Consider the following 17,988-nt stretch of genomic DNA (forward strand, 5'->3'; position numbering starts at 1 on the left):
CTAAATGCAGCTACAGACGATTTTCGTGGTAAATCGGGAATTAACTGTGGATTTTGATGCAGAGAGTTCCATTTTTTCTCTTGGGATTGTGTTATCAAATTTTGTTTGTTGAAGTCCAAGTATGTAGATTTAATCAATCTTTTCACAGAGTAATACGTAGATTTAGTAACAGGTCTGTAAGTAGCAGTGCTGCCCTTCTTTGCTAAAGCATTCGCATTCTCGTTTCCCAGGATTCCACAAAGGGATGGTATCCATTGGAATACAATTCGTTTATTGAGTGATATCAATTGAGAGAGCATTTTAGTTATTTCTGCTGTTTGAGATGAAGGTGTGTGTTTAGAGACTATTGATAGAATAGCTGCTTTGGAGTCTGACGATATAACTGCAATAATAAGAAATATGGTCAATCAGTTCGTCAGTTGTCACATGGTCAATCAGCTAATATGGTAGATCAACTGGTCAAAAGGTCAGATGGTGGAATAATCGGTCAGCAAGTTTGACGGTCAATTAGCTGGTCAGCATGTCAGATGATCAGTCAGCTGGTCAGCAAGTCAGATGGTCAATAATAGCATGATCAGTACGAGAGATGGTAAATCAGCTGGTCTGCAAGTGGATTAGTTGGTCAGCAAGTCAGATAGTCAATTAGCCCATCAGTAAACAGATGGTCGATCAGCTGCTTAGTAAATCAGATGGTTGATCATTTGGTCAATAAGTCAGATGGTCAATAGTAACCTGGTCATTAATAAACATGGTCAATCAGCTCGTCAGTTTTCACATGGCCAATTAGCTCTTTGATCAACTGATCAAAAGGTCGGATGGTGGAATAGTTGGTCAGCAAGTTTGATGGTCAATTAGCTGGTCAGTAAGTCACATGGTCAATAATAACCTGGTCATTAAGAAATATGGTCAATCAGCTCGTCAGTTTTCACATGGTCAATTAGTTTGTAGATCAACTGATCTAAAAGTCGGATGGTGGAATAGTTGGTCAGCAAGTCAGATGGTCAATAACATCATGATCAGTAAGAGAGATGGTATATCAGCTGGTCAGTAAGTTAGATGGTGAATTAGTTGGTCAGCAAGTCAGATAGTGGATTGATTGGTCAGCAAGTCAGATAGTCAATCAGCCCATCAGTAAATAGATAGTCGATCAGCTGGTTAGTAAATCAGATGGTTGATCAAGTCACATGGTCAATGAGCTGATCAGTAAGTCAGATGGTCAATCAGTTGGTAGGAGAGACGGTTGAACAGTTTGTCAGTAAAATCAGATTATTAATGAGTTGGTCAGTAAGGCAGACAGTTAATCAGTTGGTCAGTAAATTAGACAGTTAATCAATTGATCAGTCAGTAAGTCACAAAGTTAATCACGTGATCAGAAAGTCAGAACATTAATCAGTTAGTCAATAAGTCAGATGGTAGGTCAGGCAGTTGGTCAGTAAATAATATGGTTATTCAGTAGGCTAGTAAATCAAGTAGTTCATAAGAATAGTTCAAATTCATAAAGACTCCAATATTTATTGAGGCTTCCCGAAGATTTTATCAGAAGTTGACCAAGCAACAACAGCTCTTTCCTATCTTCACTTGGCAACTGCGAACCAATACAAGGCAAACAACCAAATCCATATTAAGAGATTGATTTTTAATTAAGTCTTTACAACATACAAATGAGCTGCACGCTATGTATTTATATAGTAACATTAAGTAATAATATTCTACACAAACAATTTTCAATCAAGAGTTAAGCAGTTGATCAGTGAGTCAGACAATTGATCAATAAATGAGATAGCAGTTCGTTTTGTTAGTGAATTAATCAATAAGTCAGATGGTTGATAATTTGGTAAAATTAATCAGCTGGTTAATTAGTTGGTAAATTAAATTTTTGATCAGTCATTCACTTGATTGGCCAATCAGATAGTTGATAAATAGCTGTGGTAAAGGTTATATGTACATAGGCTATAAGCCGTTGAGAGCAGAAGTGGTGTACGTCAAAATTGGGTAATGAGGTTTAAAGTAAAAGTAAAATACAGCGCAAAGTAGCAATTAGTATGCCCTTCATGCTATCCACTGACTACTAATAGTTTAAATAAACTGAATATTAATTGCTACTTTGCGCTGTATTTTATAGAATGTTTATTTTAACCCTCATTTTTGACTTACACCACTTCTGCTCTCAACGGCTCATATGTTAATTTCTCTTTCTAACAAAATTCTACTATTAATTCATTTCCAATATGGCAGAATGAACTAAACGACACTCTCACTGCTGCAAGCATGAAACCACTTACCCCCAAGGTGTCAGTTTCCTCCCGCTCGCCTGCAATCTCATGCAAGGGGTGGCTGCAACAGGTATTGGTGATGCAGCTAGGGAATGTCACCTTCTGGGGCGATCGCTTCTGCAGAAGCAGCTCATTCCTTGAGTTGAAGAGGAACACACTGCAAACACAAGAAGCAAGCATCAAATCACTCTTTAAATATATATGCCTGTTAAAGAACAACTAGAATTTTAGGTTTATACCAAACAGAGGACGTCGAAATATGGGGTGTCTCAAGAAGAGTTGGAGAGAGCAGTTCAATGTAATTTAGGAACAAATCCTGGTCGAAACAATCCTATATTCGTAGGTGGAGGAGGAAAAAGAAGAACTTATCCCAAATCAATTATCACAAACCAATTATAGTCCAGACTTTTTACTTCCTATTATATGAAATATAAAGAGAAATTGAGGACCATTTTTGCAAAACTTGCTAACTGAAAAAACTAAATTTTACAGGAGAGACAAAAAACTGAATGGAGAAAAATAGGTTATAGGTGCAACCATCACACTTTGACACACTACAATGAAGAGATATAATGCAATTTTACTAAGATAATTTTGACATATTGTAGAGGCCTGCTTTATGTTAACGAATCCACCAAAATCTCAATTTTGCAAATTTTACAGTTACCGGTAGCAAGTTTTGCAAAAACGGTCCTCAATTATTGTAATTTGTAAAAAGTAGATATTCACAGAAATACGCGTTTACAGTTTATCTGATATCTGGTACTGGTCATGCTGTCTGCACTCAAATATGCAAAATTCCAGCTTAATATTATATTAAAGTGCTAAGAAGTTCTTCAAAGTACATTTTCAAGAACTAGTTTATTAATAGGTATCATTACTTACTTACAAATGGCTTAAAGGAACAGAGGTTCATTGCCGCCCTCACATAAGCCTGCCATCGGTCTCTATCTTAAGCAAGATTAATTCAGTCTCTACCATCATATCCCACCTCCCTCAAATCTATGTTTATATTATCCTCCCATCTACGTCTCGGCCTCCTCAAAGGTCTTTTTTCCTCCGGCCTCCCAAGACTATATGCATTTCTGGATTCGCCCATACATGCTACATGCTCTGCCCATCTCAAACTTTTGGATTTAACATTCCTAACTATGTCAAGTGAAGAATACAATGCATGCAGTTCTACGTTGTGTAACTTTCTCCATTTTCATAGCTCAAAATAAGTTATGTATTCTTGCATATTGTACTTCTATTTTTAAATATGGATACAGCTTCAGATTTTATAATTTGAAGTAACATGTAAAATATACTCAGGCGGAATGCAAAAATGTAAACAAAAAGTACTGTGTGCTACTTTACATCAAACTAAAAACGTTCAGTATTTTTGCATTTTAGAGTTGGCAACCTTAGTGCTGTATCCGATTTTGCCCAGTTGTCAATTCACATCAAAATGAAAATATCTGTTTTTTTTTTTCTTCTGGATTCTGGAGTTAGCAACCTTAGTTATCATTTTAATAGAAATTAAATAAATCTTTTATGTGAAAAAATCGAGGTAGGCTATGTCGGAGACACAGCTGTCAGTTTTATGCGTGAATGTGTTGATGATAGAATTGTTATTAAGGTAAACATCAGCAGTGACAATCAACATATCTTATTTCCAAATATCCTGAAAATCCAGTACATTTATGCTGAGCTTGACTCCTAGGAATAGCCATCTTGTATGCATTGATTGCTATAGTAACCATCGTGTTCTATCATTGCTACCTGTTGTTTATATACTCCCACCCCAATTTGCACTGCATATGCCTTGGCATTGTGAACTCTCTTCACTGAACTTCACTAGCGAATTTTTCTAATTTGACTTTCGGCTGTTCCATTGACATTGAAGCCTGGTTCGTTACGAATCATTTTACACCACTGCGAATGTTCTATCACTTCGCATTCTCTAATTACACCGCCTTGGCTGCCAATTCATGCTTCAACTTCTCCCTCTCCTGCATATTGCTAGATGACGTCACCAGCTCCAACTCAAGGCCACGTTGAATACATTGATCCTTCGTCTGTCAATTGCTATTTACTTCAATGGAATATGTAGTGTATAGTTTAGAAAATTATAGGCGTGACAAAACTCGCCTGAAAATGTAACAGTCGACTTTCTGGGATGACATCCTAGTACTGGACCGAACTTATTTAATAGACGTATTCACGTCAAAATGTAACACAAAATGGACATCACCAGAATCACCAAACGAGCATTGCAATATTAACCAAAAAAATGAATGCAAGACAGAAGACCTAGACGACAGAAAATTATTCTTTCTATGCCAGAAAAGGTAGGGTGTCTATCTTAGAGATGACAATGATTACTATGATGGCAAATAAATAAAAAGAGACACACATGCATCTGAAACACAATGACCAAGATACACAGATGTTAAAAATATCATCCTTAATTAAGTAAAACACACCTGAATGCCCTATGAAGAATGAGGCTGCCATCAGAATTCACACGGTGACAATCCCGTTTACTTGCATCACCTACCACCTGGTCTCGTTCATTTACAACAATGCAGCGCTCAGCCAGTGCTGCCTCCTGCAGGTTTCTTGGAGAAACACGCTGCAGAAGCCGTCGGATCATACCAACTCCCACCATCTTTACCTGCTCAATGAAGACACGAAAAAATGATTTATTTATATCTGTATATTTAGCGAAGAAATGTTTTCAGAACATGGGAGGCGTGATATTAGGAAGAAGAAGAATAAAGTGTATAAGATTTGCTGATGATATGACGTTAGCAGAAGAGGAGATGACACTAAGAGATATAGGCTACTACTGGAGCTAAATGACAGCTATGAGCAGTATGGAATGAAGGTAAATGCAAACAAGACGAAGACCATGGTTATCGGAAGAAAAATAAAGAAGATAAACATGCGAAATCTAAATGAGGCGGTAGAACAAGTGGACAGCTTCAAATACTTGGGATGTACTATAAACAAGTAACATAAGCTGCTGCCAGGAAGTCAAAAGGAGAATAGCAATGGCAAAGGAAGCTTTTAATAGAATAGGGAGCACCTTCTACAGACCTCTCAAAAAAAGAACTAAGGAAGAGACTAGTGAAGTGCTTTGTGTGAAGTGTGGCACTGTAGGAGCAGGAACATGGGAATTACAACGAAGTGAAGAGAAGCAACTAGAAACAGTTTAAATTTGGGTGTGGAGAAGAATGGAACGTGTGCAATGAACAGACAGAATAAGAAATGAAGCTGTGGGTGAAGAAAGAATAATATTGAAACTGATCAGGGAGAGAAAAAGGAATTGGTTGGGTCACTGGCTGAGAAGAAACTGCTACTGAAGGATGCACTGGAAGGAATGGTGAACGGGCGAAGAGTTTGCGGCAGAAGAAGATATCAGATGATAAACTACATTAAGATATAGTAGAGTAATAACAATAATTATACAATTAGGCCAGATATTGTTGAGTCTCCCCCACTAACAGTGGCCTTGGGACAAGAGTCATTAATTACACCGCATACAAACTTCTTTTACTATGACTCAAATGATAGATACATGGCTAAAATAACCCAATGGGCTCGGATTCGATGCTCAGAAAAGAAATTAATATTTACCTTCCTTACACAGAAAAGATGGGAACTTGTTTCTTTCCTTCCAAACAAATGCTGCTACATCGCTGTTAAAATGGCATATCCATAATTTCTAGTCGAACATCATTAATTGAACAATTACGACCGTCGACTTTTCATTATGGTCACCCGAGTTCGAATCCTGGTGAGTCCAAATGGCATTTGTGGTGAACAAGGAAGATGTTTCGGTGATAGGTTTTCGCAGGGTACTCCCTGCCAATTCCATAATAGATCCATTAATCATCATTATCATCATCATGCGGTGCTATGTAGATCACCTCCCTTGGTGCACCAAGGACAGTACTACAGCGGCAAAAAAATCTACGGAAATGTTATGGTGCATCATTTCTAAAGAGATGTACTTCAGTGAATGTCGCAGTCATGTACTCACTATTAGAAAAAAAAAAAGAAAATATTTCTTAAGTGTCGCAAAGTCCTGTTGTGTGGTTTGATTATAATATAACCTACACAGAACAAATCACAAACTCCAATTACAACTACAGCTACATAGACAATGACATGAAAATACTACACATCTAGCCAAAGAACCAAAAACGTGACACTAGAACAATAAGAAATTTACAAACATACAAAAACACACCCACAACACATCCTGAACACCCAAGTGAATTTCAAAACACACACCCTTTTCGACACAACCACAGTCTATTATATACAGTCACGAAGCTTAATAAGCAGTAAATATGCATCCATAGATAGTTGCTAACCACTAGGGTCGCTACTATCACCTACTACAGACAATACGAAATAGTACCGGCACAGTCTATTGTTCCTAGTACCCTCATAAACTCAAGCTTCGTGAGTGTACATACTAGACTGTGCAGTCACGAAGCTCAATACGTAGGGAATATGCATCCATAGATAGTTGCTAACCACTAGGATCACTACTATCGCCTCATCACATACAATGTGAAACAGTACCGGCACAATCTATTGTTCCTAATACCCTCATAAACTCAAGCTTCGTGACTGTATATACACAACCATGAATACACCCCACCACAACAGGAAACCAGAAGATAACACGGACCTTCACTAGATTTAAGACTGAAGAATACCACTTCGAAACTAGTGAGCAAGGTAATTTTCTAATGTTAATACAATAAAGTTAATCAATGATACAATTTTCCAAATAGCTCTGTATGGTATGGCAATTGCAAGTGTTTGCTTAACACATTGCTGACTGATCATGCGTTTTCTCTAGTTAGGTTTTGGTTTTCATGAAGAATCTCTGTATTCTGAATATCACTAATCCTTGATCTTCCCTGTTTCATTTTAACATGAACTGAATCAGTTTATTCAAACTTCTTAATGAATGCAAGACAAGAAAGCGGTGTCTCTCAAATGATTTTTTGTCCTAAATCTTTTTTTTTTACTTGGTTATTTAACGACGCTGTATCAATTACGAGGTTATTTAGCATCGATGAAATTGGTGATAGCGAGATGGTATTTGGCGAGATGAGGCCGAAGATTCGCCATAGATTACCTGACATTTGCCTTACAGTTGGGGAAAACCTTGGAAAAAACCCAATCAGGTAATTAGCCCAAGCGGGAATTGAACCCGCGCCTGAGTGCAACTGGATCGGCAGGCAAGCGTCTTAGCTGGAAATCTTCTTAATCTGAGAGTGAAGTTTCTACCACATTAATAACACTGTATCGAAGCAATTCTTGTTTGAAGATTTAATAAAATTATTTTTTGAAACTTGAAAAATGTGTGTAACAAACAAACCAAATGACCAACAAATTGTTTTTTTTTATGCTGCATCATAACAATACAACTGAAGCATGTTTCAAAATGGAGTAACTGAACTCCATTCTTCACACATTCCATAACTACTTAGTGCATTTCGAATGCTCAATTTTGTTTGGAAATTCAAATCACATTTCAACTAGCTAAGTTACTTATGTTACTTCAGTCCTATTATTAGGTAATCTTTACTCTATATTAGGCTACTGTCTGCATTCTTTCTTTTCGAGAGTCTAGAGATGAGTCATGCAGACAAGGGAACAAAACCGAACTGTAATAGGCTATACCAGTTAGTTGTTGCTGATAAGATTCGCCCCCTCATGCCAAAACCATGAATGTGCATTTACTTAGTTCTGAGAAAAACGAATTTACAGCTTCAAATGCTCTTATAAATTCTGGAAAACTTAATTTTAAACAACTTCCCATATCCTAATAAGTTGATTAAAATGAAGTTTTTCTGAATTTATAAGGGCATTTGAAACTTTAAACTCGTTTTCTCAGAAATGAAAATGCACATTCATGTTTTTGGCATGATGGGGACGAATTGTATAGGCCTAACGTATTAATTAAAAAAAAAACAACAGACTATTTTTACTGATATTATAGCCTCTGTTTTAAGATGTATATGAATGTATATTTTTAAACACCTTAAGTTCGTGTGATAAGGGAAAGTATCTGATGTGTTACACGTTGAAAACAGCGTTGCCACTTCGTCCAATTCCCCTCAAGCAGCGAACTGTGTCTGTGTGATATTGGTTCTAAAGAATCTGCTGAAGGACTTTCCATTTGCTGCTGCTGACCTTGCAACAGAGTGCAGCGAGGGGGAGAAGTGGAAAGCATTGTGTTAGTTGTCAGGTACTTTCTCTTATCGCGGGAAGTCATCAATTCATCGTTCTATGCTTGCTTATTGCTACCGACTAACCACGTGATCCGCGTTCCTGCCAAGGTTTCAGAGAGAGAGAGAGAGAGAGAGAGAGAGAGCGAGCAGTAATTATCGGGTTGGGTTAGCTACTATTTCTTTCACGTAGGCGAGAAATGCCAGTAAATTTTGACTTAAGCAGACTTCTCATTCTCGAACTAGGGTTTTATTAGTTTCCGTAAATTTGAGACGACGTCTCCCATAAAAATGTGAAATGTTCGTTCAGTGGGCGGTGGCTCTACCTTGACCAAAAAGATAATAAGAATAATTTTTATCCTTAAATTCCATCGCCATCGGTAGACTTTGAACCCACGAACCGTGGCAAACACGATAACCACTAAACCACCTAGGACGATATTTTATCTGCGGTATTAGAATCAAGAAGCCTTATACAGTCAGTGGTGGTGAATATGAATCGCACTGTCTGTTCTGTGGCACGCACATTACTATAATTAAAATTCAAAGACGTATTAATATTACAAATTAAAATAATGTTTGATTTAAAAGTAGGCCTAGCTAAATTTCTTCCATACAAAATAGAATTTCACAGAAACAATATAGGCCTATTACGTAGTTTCTTGCTTGAAACGCCAGAAATTGTCAGTTTAGCCTACACATATTAACATTTTATTGCAAATACGAATTAAATTTTGGAATTTCTACTTCCATTTTAAAATACCTGAAAGCCCACTGTCATACATGGCAATCTCACCAAAAAGTCGTCTAGTGTACCTCCTTTAGGTGGAAGAAATTACGATATTTAGAGACGAAACCTATGTTAATACTACTACAGTAATATAATCGTCTGAATTGTGAACTGCATCTTGTACCTGTGCAATATCGTAATAAGAAATATTGAAAGCAAAGGTAGCAAAAGTAATTTTTGCCACTACACTTTCAATTAAATTATACGTTTGACACTGTATCATTAAACGAGCGTTGAGGGACTTCGCCGATTTTGGAATAGACACCGACCCACTTAGGTTAATTTCAATTAAGAAACACGCCAAACGAATTATCTTTCCACCAAAAACGGATGCTCCCTGGACCAAATTATCGTATTTTATAATTATTTGAATGCAACATAAGTTAGAAGTTTTGCTAAAATCGGCGGAAGTCCCTCAACGCTCGTTTCACCTTAACTTCTAACCTAGTAACTGTTTTTGTTCTACCTAAGTTCAATAAAAGTAGATAACTATAATCTTCGGAAACACGTTGGCCTTAATTCACATAACACAGTAACATTATTCATTCTATCGTTTCATGTGGATGTCATTCTATGCTACCGAAACACAATTTGATTATTTACATCAAAACTACATAGCGACATTACTTCAAACTGTATAAACGTTAAATAAGTCTGAATTATATACAATCAGAACATACCTAAATATGCAAAAACTGTTGTAACGTGTCACAATGAGACCTTGCTCTTCAGAACTGTCAAGTCAAACAATTTAGGTTATGACATTAGAAAACAGTGTGGAACATATGGAAATCAGTTTTGAAGTTTGTGTTAGTTATAACAACTAAAGATAGGTGGCAGAAGCATTCTAATGTGGAATGTGGCGCCGCTTGCGAAGAGCTTTAGAACTATTGTAGTATTTTTGCCAGCGCCTTTCAAAATGCATAAGCTATTACGCAATAATAATAATAATAATAATAATAATAATAATAATAATAATAATAATAATAATAATAATAACCCTAGATTACTAAACTATGCTACGAAAACATTACTACTAAACAGTAGTCTGACAGACTAGGCGTCTATTATAACTTATCTTAGTTACATAAAGTTACAATTGGGCACAACACTGTTGACAAACATCAAGGCTTCCTCTCTCCCTCTCTAATTTAATCCTTTCCATCACAATCAATACACGATTTTTCCCTAATGTTCACCACACATGGCCCGCGGGCAGTAGTGACAGAAAAATCTGGTCATGCGCCGCAGTTTTGGTGGACAAAATGCACATGTCTTACTTTTTCCTTCTTCCGGCCTTTCTTCTATGCATTCAAAGGGGTCCACGTTGAGGATTTTCCAAATCATGGCTTTCAGAGATCGCCTCATAGCAGAAACCTTCAGGTGACTGTTTAGCCATGGTCGCATTAGTTCCGCACTCAGATTCTTTGCATACATTCTTCTTGTCATGAGTTTGTTTTTAAGTTTTAGGGTAGGTCTATTATGACAATATAGCACATACCCGTTTAATAGGATCATGTTCAGCATCCCATAGAAGATACATAGAGGCCACCTCTGAGTCTTTCTGCTATAGGACATGTTGCTATACATTTTGTCAAATGCATCTACAGTTCCTTTGTTTGAGTTGTAGAACTCTATAATATCTGGTTTATGTGATTGTTCATCAATAGTACCTTGTTCGTGAGTTGTGGACAACAGCAGAACCACCTTATTAGTCTTACATTAATTATAAGATACTAATGTATTTTGATTGTCGAAACAAAACATAGACGTTACCAACTTTCGGCATTTTATGTCTAGAAGTTGGAGTGGTATTTCTCCCTTGTTTTTCCTCAATATACCTACCATTACAATTATTAAGGTGGTTTTAGCATATCAGAGCTGTTGGCACAGACGTGAACCAATTATCCATGGTCATATTTCTGTAGGATCCATGGATACTACATAGATGTGAGATTCTTCACATAAAAATCTCCTAAAGGTTGTCCTCCAGTTTGTGTGTGTTTACTAAAGTATACACTGGCTTCGAACATGTATTTAGTTTTGACAACACAGACCAACACAATCTTGATGACATATTTGGCGAATTTGTTGGCAATGAACATCCTGAAAGGGAACTTCCCCAGGAAGGCAAGCAGCTGTTCGTAGTGTAGCTTTCCTGCAAGATGATGTGAAGTCCTCCCATACTTGCCGAACAGGTGCAAATCTGTCGTTTTCCTTCCTTTCTTGTCTGGTATATCTTTATTGTCAAACCTCAAACAGTTAATCAGAAAATCAAATCTGTAAGAATGCATGGTGGCTCGGTAGCATTCTTCACAAAAAGTAGGATCAAACATTCCTCTCAAAGGTAGATGATGGTCTTTCATTGCTGCTGAAAGTATTAATACTCCAAGGAGAGCATTCACTTCCTCCAAACTAGTATCTGCAACAGTGGAAGAAGGAGTATAGTATTTGGTTCGTATGAGTAACAATTTCCTCTCGGATATTTTGAGAAATAAGAGTATCAAATGTTTCTTTTATTGTATTTGCTTCCGCAGCATCTCCTTTAAGTCCCTGAATAAAGTGTACGATGTTCCTTGTAGGAGGACATGTGAGCTGGTTAGAATGACAGTGGTGTAAGTCAATAAATTGCACAATCTGACATATGCCTGGATTTGTGTTCCTTTTTCATCATCATCATCATCATCATCATCATCATCATCAATGACACAACAGCCCTTCATGGGCCCTGGCTTTCTTCAGAAGTTTTCGCCATTCCTCCCTATCCAAGGCCAAACTTCTCCAATTTCTAACACCCAAAGTATTGATGTGTGTTCCTTTTTAGGTCCTCTATTTAGTGTGATAGTGGTGTAAACCAATAGTACAAGAACTGGCCAGTAGGAGCAGCACCAGTCTACTGACCCCAACATCTGATTAGTTGAAAATGACACTGGTGTAAGTTAGTTGCCAGGCATGAAATAAAACAAAGGAGACCAAGAAAAGTGGATGGGTTAATAAGGGGAGCGTCAAATAAATATATTTTGAAGTCAGAAAATGGCGTACCTATACTAGTATGTAAAAATATTTTCTAAACTCTTTCCGTGTGTCAGATGGGAGAGTTAACAGAACCCTGAAAAAGATGTTAGAAGGAAAATCCTCCGGGAAAGACCTTAGAGGTAACAAGGGCTGCCCGTCAAAAAAAATCTGACTATATCAACTTTGTAATAGAACATATAAGTTCATTTCCGTCCATTATACATGGAAAAGTAATCTAAATAGAAAATATCTTTGTGATTCCCTAAATATTAGAAAAAAATGTACGCACTTTATGAAGAAATGTGAAATTCTTCTGGCAAAACCCCAGTCAAAGAACATTATTACAGGCACATATTCAACACCAAATTCAATTTGCACTTTTATGTACCAAGAAGGACACTTGCAAAAAGTATGTCATTTTTAAGGTAAAATACTCTAATGTAGTTGGCCTATAACAAATAATATCAAGTTAATCTTTTTCCATTTTGAATCTTGCATACACTACTTTTAACACTTGAATATAATTAATTGATTAACTAGCGGACTTACTCGTGTTAATTATGTAAGTTTATGCGGCTTACAGCTGTTTCGGTGCTTCACACACCATCCTCAGAGCCTACTAGATCTCAGCGTCATCTCGAACTTCTCTGCCTGATATGTGGGTACATTTGATTGTTGAAAGGTGTTGAAAAGTGGAATCAAATAGTGTGTGTGTACTGAAATTGATCTGTGTGTTGAGAATTTGATCGGGGTGTGTTTTAGTGTGTTTTTATATTTTGTATTGTTCTAGGCAGATCATTCCAAACACGCTACAAAGAACACATTAAAGCAATAACCAGAGGACACAATACATCTACATACGCCGATCACATAACCAATACTAACCATACATACAATAACATAAATGCGGACATGGAAATCCTACACATACAACCCAAGAACCAAAAACTCAACACATTAGAACAATACGAAATATACAAACACACTAAAACACACCCCGATCAAATTCTCAACACACAGATCAATTTCAGTACACACACACTATTTGACTCCACTTTTCAACACCTTTAACAATCAAACCCACTCACATAACAGGCAGAGAAGTTCGAGATGACGCCGAAATCTAGTAGGCTCTGAGGATGGTGTGCTGAAGCACCGAAACACTGTAAGCAGCACAAACTTACATAATTAACACGAGTAAGTCTGCTAGTTAATCAATTAATTAATCTTTTTGTAATTCTAGTTATATTTTCATGCAAAAATAAAGTACAAATTTGTCTAAAATAATATCAAACAGTGTTAGAATAAACAAACAACAAACCTTGTCAACAATAAATACTTATTTGGAATATCACTTAAATTTCTTTCAGTGAATCCAATTACGATGTAGAATAACAGTGGTGTAAATCATGTAAAAATAACCTACAGGTTGGTTTTGACACAAATTAATACTTATTAACAAAGGGGCTATGTCCAAACGCCAATCCAACACTTACAGTTAAATATATGCAATCTTGAATTTTTTACAGATAACTTTACAAAACCTTGGATTACTCAAAACAAAGTTCATATGACTTACACCACTGTCATTCTAACCAGCTAATGTACTTTTCCCCACTGGTGGATGAGTGGACAATGCATGATTGTTTTTCCCTCTTAAACACTTTCGTTTTGGCAACACTATAAAAGGATGCTCATCTTGTGCTCTTTCAGAATCGCGAGGGGTGATGTCTGAAATATCATTCACATCGAGAGATATACGAGCTCTTTTTTTTGCGGAAGATTATTTTCTCCACTTTCATCTTCAGAAGAGCTATGCTCACATTCACTCACTTCTTCTCTTGTCAGCATTTCAAAATCTGGATCATCACTGTCTGTAAATTCAACATTATCAACTTCCACATAATAATAATAATTGTAGTAGTAGTAATACACAAGTGGCTTATCCATTTTAAATGAGGGCTTGGTGGTCATCTTTTTGAAGTTATTTCTTTGGGGGGGGGGGAGGGGAAAGCGATTAGTTTAATCACAGATTATATTTTTCACTTACAGTAGATCTTGTAGACTGAAGCTACTTAAGAAATTATAATTTTTTTATTAATGAGGGGTACCCCAAAAATCCCATCAATGAAACAAACTGTAGCTATACTTCTTTATGTTTATGAGGCACACAGTTACTTTTTTACACACCAACTCTGGGTTGCAGCCTGTTCCGTCTTCACTCCTGCCATCTTTTTCTTGGTCTTCCCACTTTTAACTTCTAAAAATAAAATACTTATCCAATAAACTTTTGATCGAATTCATATAGATGATAAATGGAAAAGCAAACACGATAAAATCATGAGTAAAAACAAACGAAAAATATTAGCAGGTAAACTCATACCGTGCTGATATTTCAATATTGGTAGTTTACATAATGATAAATGATAACACATGTGCAAAACTCGTTCCTTATGAACACTTTAAAAGTGTTAGATATTGGTCTAACTACTGAGTAAATAAAGATCACTTTTCATGTATCGGTAGAATAAATGAAGAAGGTAAATTTGTACATATATTGTATGCAATCATAAAATATAAAGTAGAAAGAACATTCAGAATATCTTTCACTATGCAAATGGGAGAAATTCACTGATATAGCAATCTTATTACAATAAATTACATTAGTCATATTCATCGGCATTCCAAAGTTTGGGGAGACCTCTGAGCCAGAGTAAAAAAAAAGTCAGCTGAAATATTTTGCAGGATGACTATGGGCCCTTCACTAAAATGTGTTCTTCACTTAAAAAAAAAAATGTGTTGGTTGGCAGATATATTCGAGATTTGTAAAAGCACGACCATTTTGTTTATAAATTAAATTTATTAGATTCTAATACCCAACTAAAATGTGTCTATGGTTTAACGTGCTATTATTTGTTAAATAAAATTGTTAATAATTGTACTTATGGGTACCGTACCGGTACTTTATTTATATATATACCTACATAACCTACATTATTTTCTTTTTTTTTTTTCATAAAATTATAAATTCAAATATTCAGATTGTTTTGACAATTAGAGCAAGAAATTATCCCTTCGTATTTCATATCTATGTTTACTCAGTAGACCGAAGACTGGTTGGAACCTCATAAGTGACACTAATAAGGCATCACTCATGAAACAGCTATCCAGGAGATAATGGGGTAGGGTGGCCAGTTCCTTTCCCCTCCATTAGCTACATATTACACTAATCAGACTTGAGATATATACAAACAATTGTTTTTCCTCTGATATATATCGTCAAGTGAAATGTACTGCATGATGAAAGATGTACGTATCAGCCAGAACTTCAATCAGAGGTAATGTTTCATATCACGATACAAATTTATCAGTAATTATTAAACGTAATTACAGTAAGGTATAAATAATTTTCAGACCAGAGAAGTGGAGCGAGATTACCTCCACCCTTTGTCATTTTTTTTTTTTGCATGCGCATATGCACAAAAATTGAATATACAATAATTTCGTCGTATCATTCATAGAAATGATTTGTCAAGGATAGAAAAAAACTGAATAAAAATGATTTATACACAACCTCGGAATATTGTCTGGGAAGTGGTTCCCTTCGAAAAAAGTTATCGGAGAGGATGCGTCCCCTGCACCCTCCCTCCAACCAGGTCATATTCAATATTAGCTTGCGAATTTCAATATTTAACTTTGCATAAACTTCAGGTGCTAGTGACAGTGTATGGTACATGCCAGGGAATAAGAAAGATTGCCTACAAATTGTTTCAGAATGCTGCAGGGGACATATATGAAGATATATGGAAAAAATCAACATTCTTAGTGGAAAGCTTCGAGGAAGCAATGATCGAAGTCTGTTATGGTCAAGTTGCAATTTTCATTCCTCTCGAGATGCATGAAAATAATCAATGCAAAGTGATGGCCATAAAAGGACTCTACTTCTCATCATGGCGGGCAAGTGGCCTTGTCAAAGGATTTCCTTGTAAAAATTCTATTGATACCACGTAAGTTGTATTCATTGACAGAACTATATCTGGATTTATGAAATAAGATAGATGCAGGATAGCTATCAAACTGCATGTTAATAGCACATTCTGTTTTTTTCTGTTTTAATGCATTATTAACTGATACCGGTATAGTTTTACATGCCTATACATTTTTCCAGAACCCTACAAAAATGCAATTTTTTTTTTTTTTTAATTTTCCTCCATTCTTGTCTGTCTACCCATAATTTTCATCAATATTTCATTCTCCCATTGTGTTCATGTTCTGTATCCAATTAACAAGTGGTCTTCCTTTTTTCTTCTTCTCTGTGGTGTCCATTCTAGTATTTTTTTGGTATGCTTTTATCTGTCATCTTTTCAGCTTGTCCATAATATTTCAATTGTTTTTGTTTCATGAAATCTAAAATTGAGTCCTGCACATTAATTTTTTTCTCTAATAATTTCGTTTCTAATTTTATCTTTCCTAGATATCCTTGCAGAATGTCTGTCTTGCTTATTTACTTCTCCATTGACGTAAAAATTGGCTGTATCACTGCTAAGAACAGCAAACAGGAAATTGTACTTAATCTCACATTGTTACAAGCTCATTCAGACTTCTACTATCCACAAATAATATTTGAGTGACGTGGCTATGTTTCCAGACTTATGTATATAAATGTTTTGCAAGACAAACATGTTCACTGATGGATCTAAATTTTGCAATAGCTGATCTAGATTATCTCGCATTTTTCAGCAGTTTTAAGTTTGGAGAGTATCTTAGATTCCATGATGAATCTTTCGTACACTACTTTTAACACTTGAATATAAATAATTGAATAAATGGCGATCTTACTCGTGTTAATTATGTAAGCATGTGCTATTTGACACAACTCTTCATCACACGAATGCACCCACACAACAGGCAATGAAGTTGAGATGATGCCGAGACACAAAAGGCTCTGAGGATGGTGCCAAGTAGCACCGAAACAGCTGTAACCCGCACATGCTTACATAATTAACGCGAGTAAGATCGCCATTTAATCAATTATTTATCTTAGATTGTTAATATATCAGACGTCTTACTCAAATGGAAGATTTCCATACTTATATTGACATATTATTTTTCAATTCTGTAGCATTCTGCATCTTCGCGAGATCGGCATCTTTAACCTACTAAAAGCTCGGTATTTTCCACACTTGATGCATCTTCAAAGACATCTGCAATCAACCTCTAATATTGAGAATGGTGTCCAGCTTTACGAAGCCATTCCGATTTTCACTTTGTATGCAGTTGGACTCATTCTGGCAGTCACTTTTGTACTGCTGGAAAAGGCTATAACATCATGCACCTACAACAGGTATGTACTTATTTAACAACAGAAATATTGTTTGAAGTATTTTTCCTAAATACATCGTTATTTCATCGAATAATGAATTACCAGGATGAACAGTCCTGTGCCATAGCATAGTGGTCTAAGGCAGCGTTTCTCAGCCTGTGGTTCGCGAAGATAGGACAGGTGGTCCGCAGGCAGAATTAAAAATGAATTCTAATTGAATTAAAAATATCATAACAAAAAATAAATAAGTGAAAATTGTTTACATAAAATGGATACCGTATTATATAAGCCACTTTCTAAAAGCCATGAATATTTAAACGACTAGACAAAAATCTAGTATTTCCA

At 36.1% G+C, this 17,988-nt stretch overlaps 2 protein-coding genes across 3 annotated transcripts in view; one reads left to right on the plus strand and one right to left on the minus strand.

Annotated features, from left to right (window-relative positions):
• Idi (Isopentenyl-diphosphate delta isomerase) overlaps positions 1 to 10,121 on the minus strand; it is a 29,158-nt gene extending 19,037 nt beyond the window's left edge. The window contains exons 1-3 of one of the 2 annotated variants that reach the window (XM_069817885.1): positions 9,986 to 10,121; positions 4,742 to 4,932; positions 2,283 to 2,430 (exon numbers count right to left, since the gene is read on the minus strand). In XM_069817885.1, the coding sequence (XP_069673986.1) occupies positions 2,283 to 2,430; positions 4,742 to 4,926 (333 nt within the window). In that variant the 5' untranslated portion in view covers positions 4,927 to 4,932; positions 9,986 to 10,121. Of the gene's footprint in view, positions 1 to 2,282; positions 2,431 to 4,741; positions 4,933 to 8,327; positions 8,467 to 9,985 lie in introns of those variants that run through there. The other variant, XM_069817886.1, reaches the window with a different exon arrangement.
• LOC138695171 (glutamate receptor ionotropic, delta-1-like) overlaps positions 1 to 17,680 on the plus strand; it is a 51,359-nt gene extending 33,679 nt beyond the window's left edge. Inside the window, exons 6-7 of the mRNA XM_069819630.1 lie at positions 16,095 to 16,327; positions 17,443 to 17,680. Of these exons, the coding sequence (XP_069675731.1) occupies positions 16,095 to 16,327; positions 17,443 to 17,680 (471 nt within the window). The remainder of the gene's footprint in view (positions 1 to 16,094; positions 16,328 to 17,442) is intronic.
• The last annotated feature ends 308 nt before the right edge of the window (positions 17,681 to 17,988 follow it).

The sequence above is a fragment of the Periplaneta americana genome, chromosome 2 (genome assembly GCF_040183065.1).
Source record: "Periplaneta americana isolate PAMFEO1 chromosome 2, P.americana_PAMFEO1_priV1, whole genome shotgun sequence".
Taxonomy (NCBI): Eukaryota; Metazoa; Arthropoda; class Insecta; order Blattodea; family Blattidae; genus Periplaneta; species Periplaneta americana.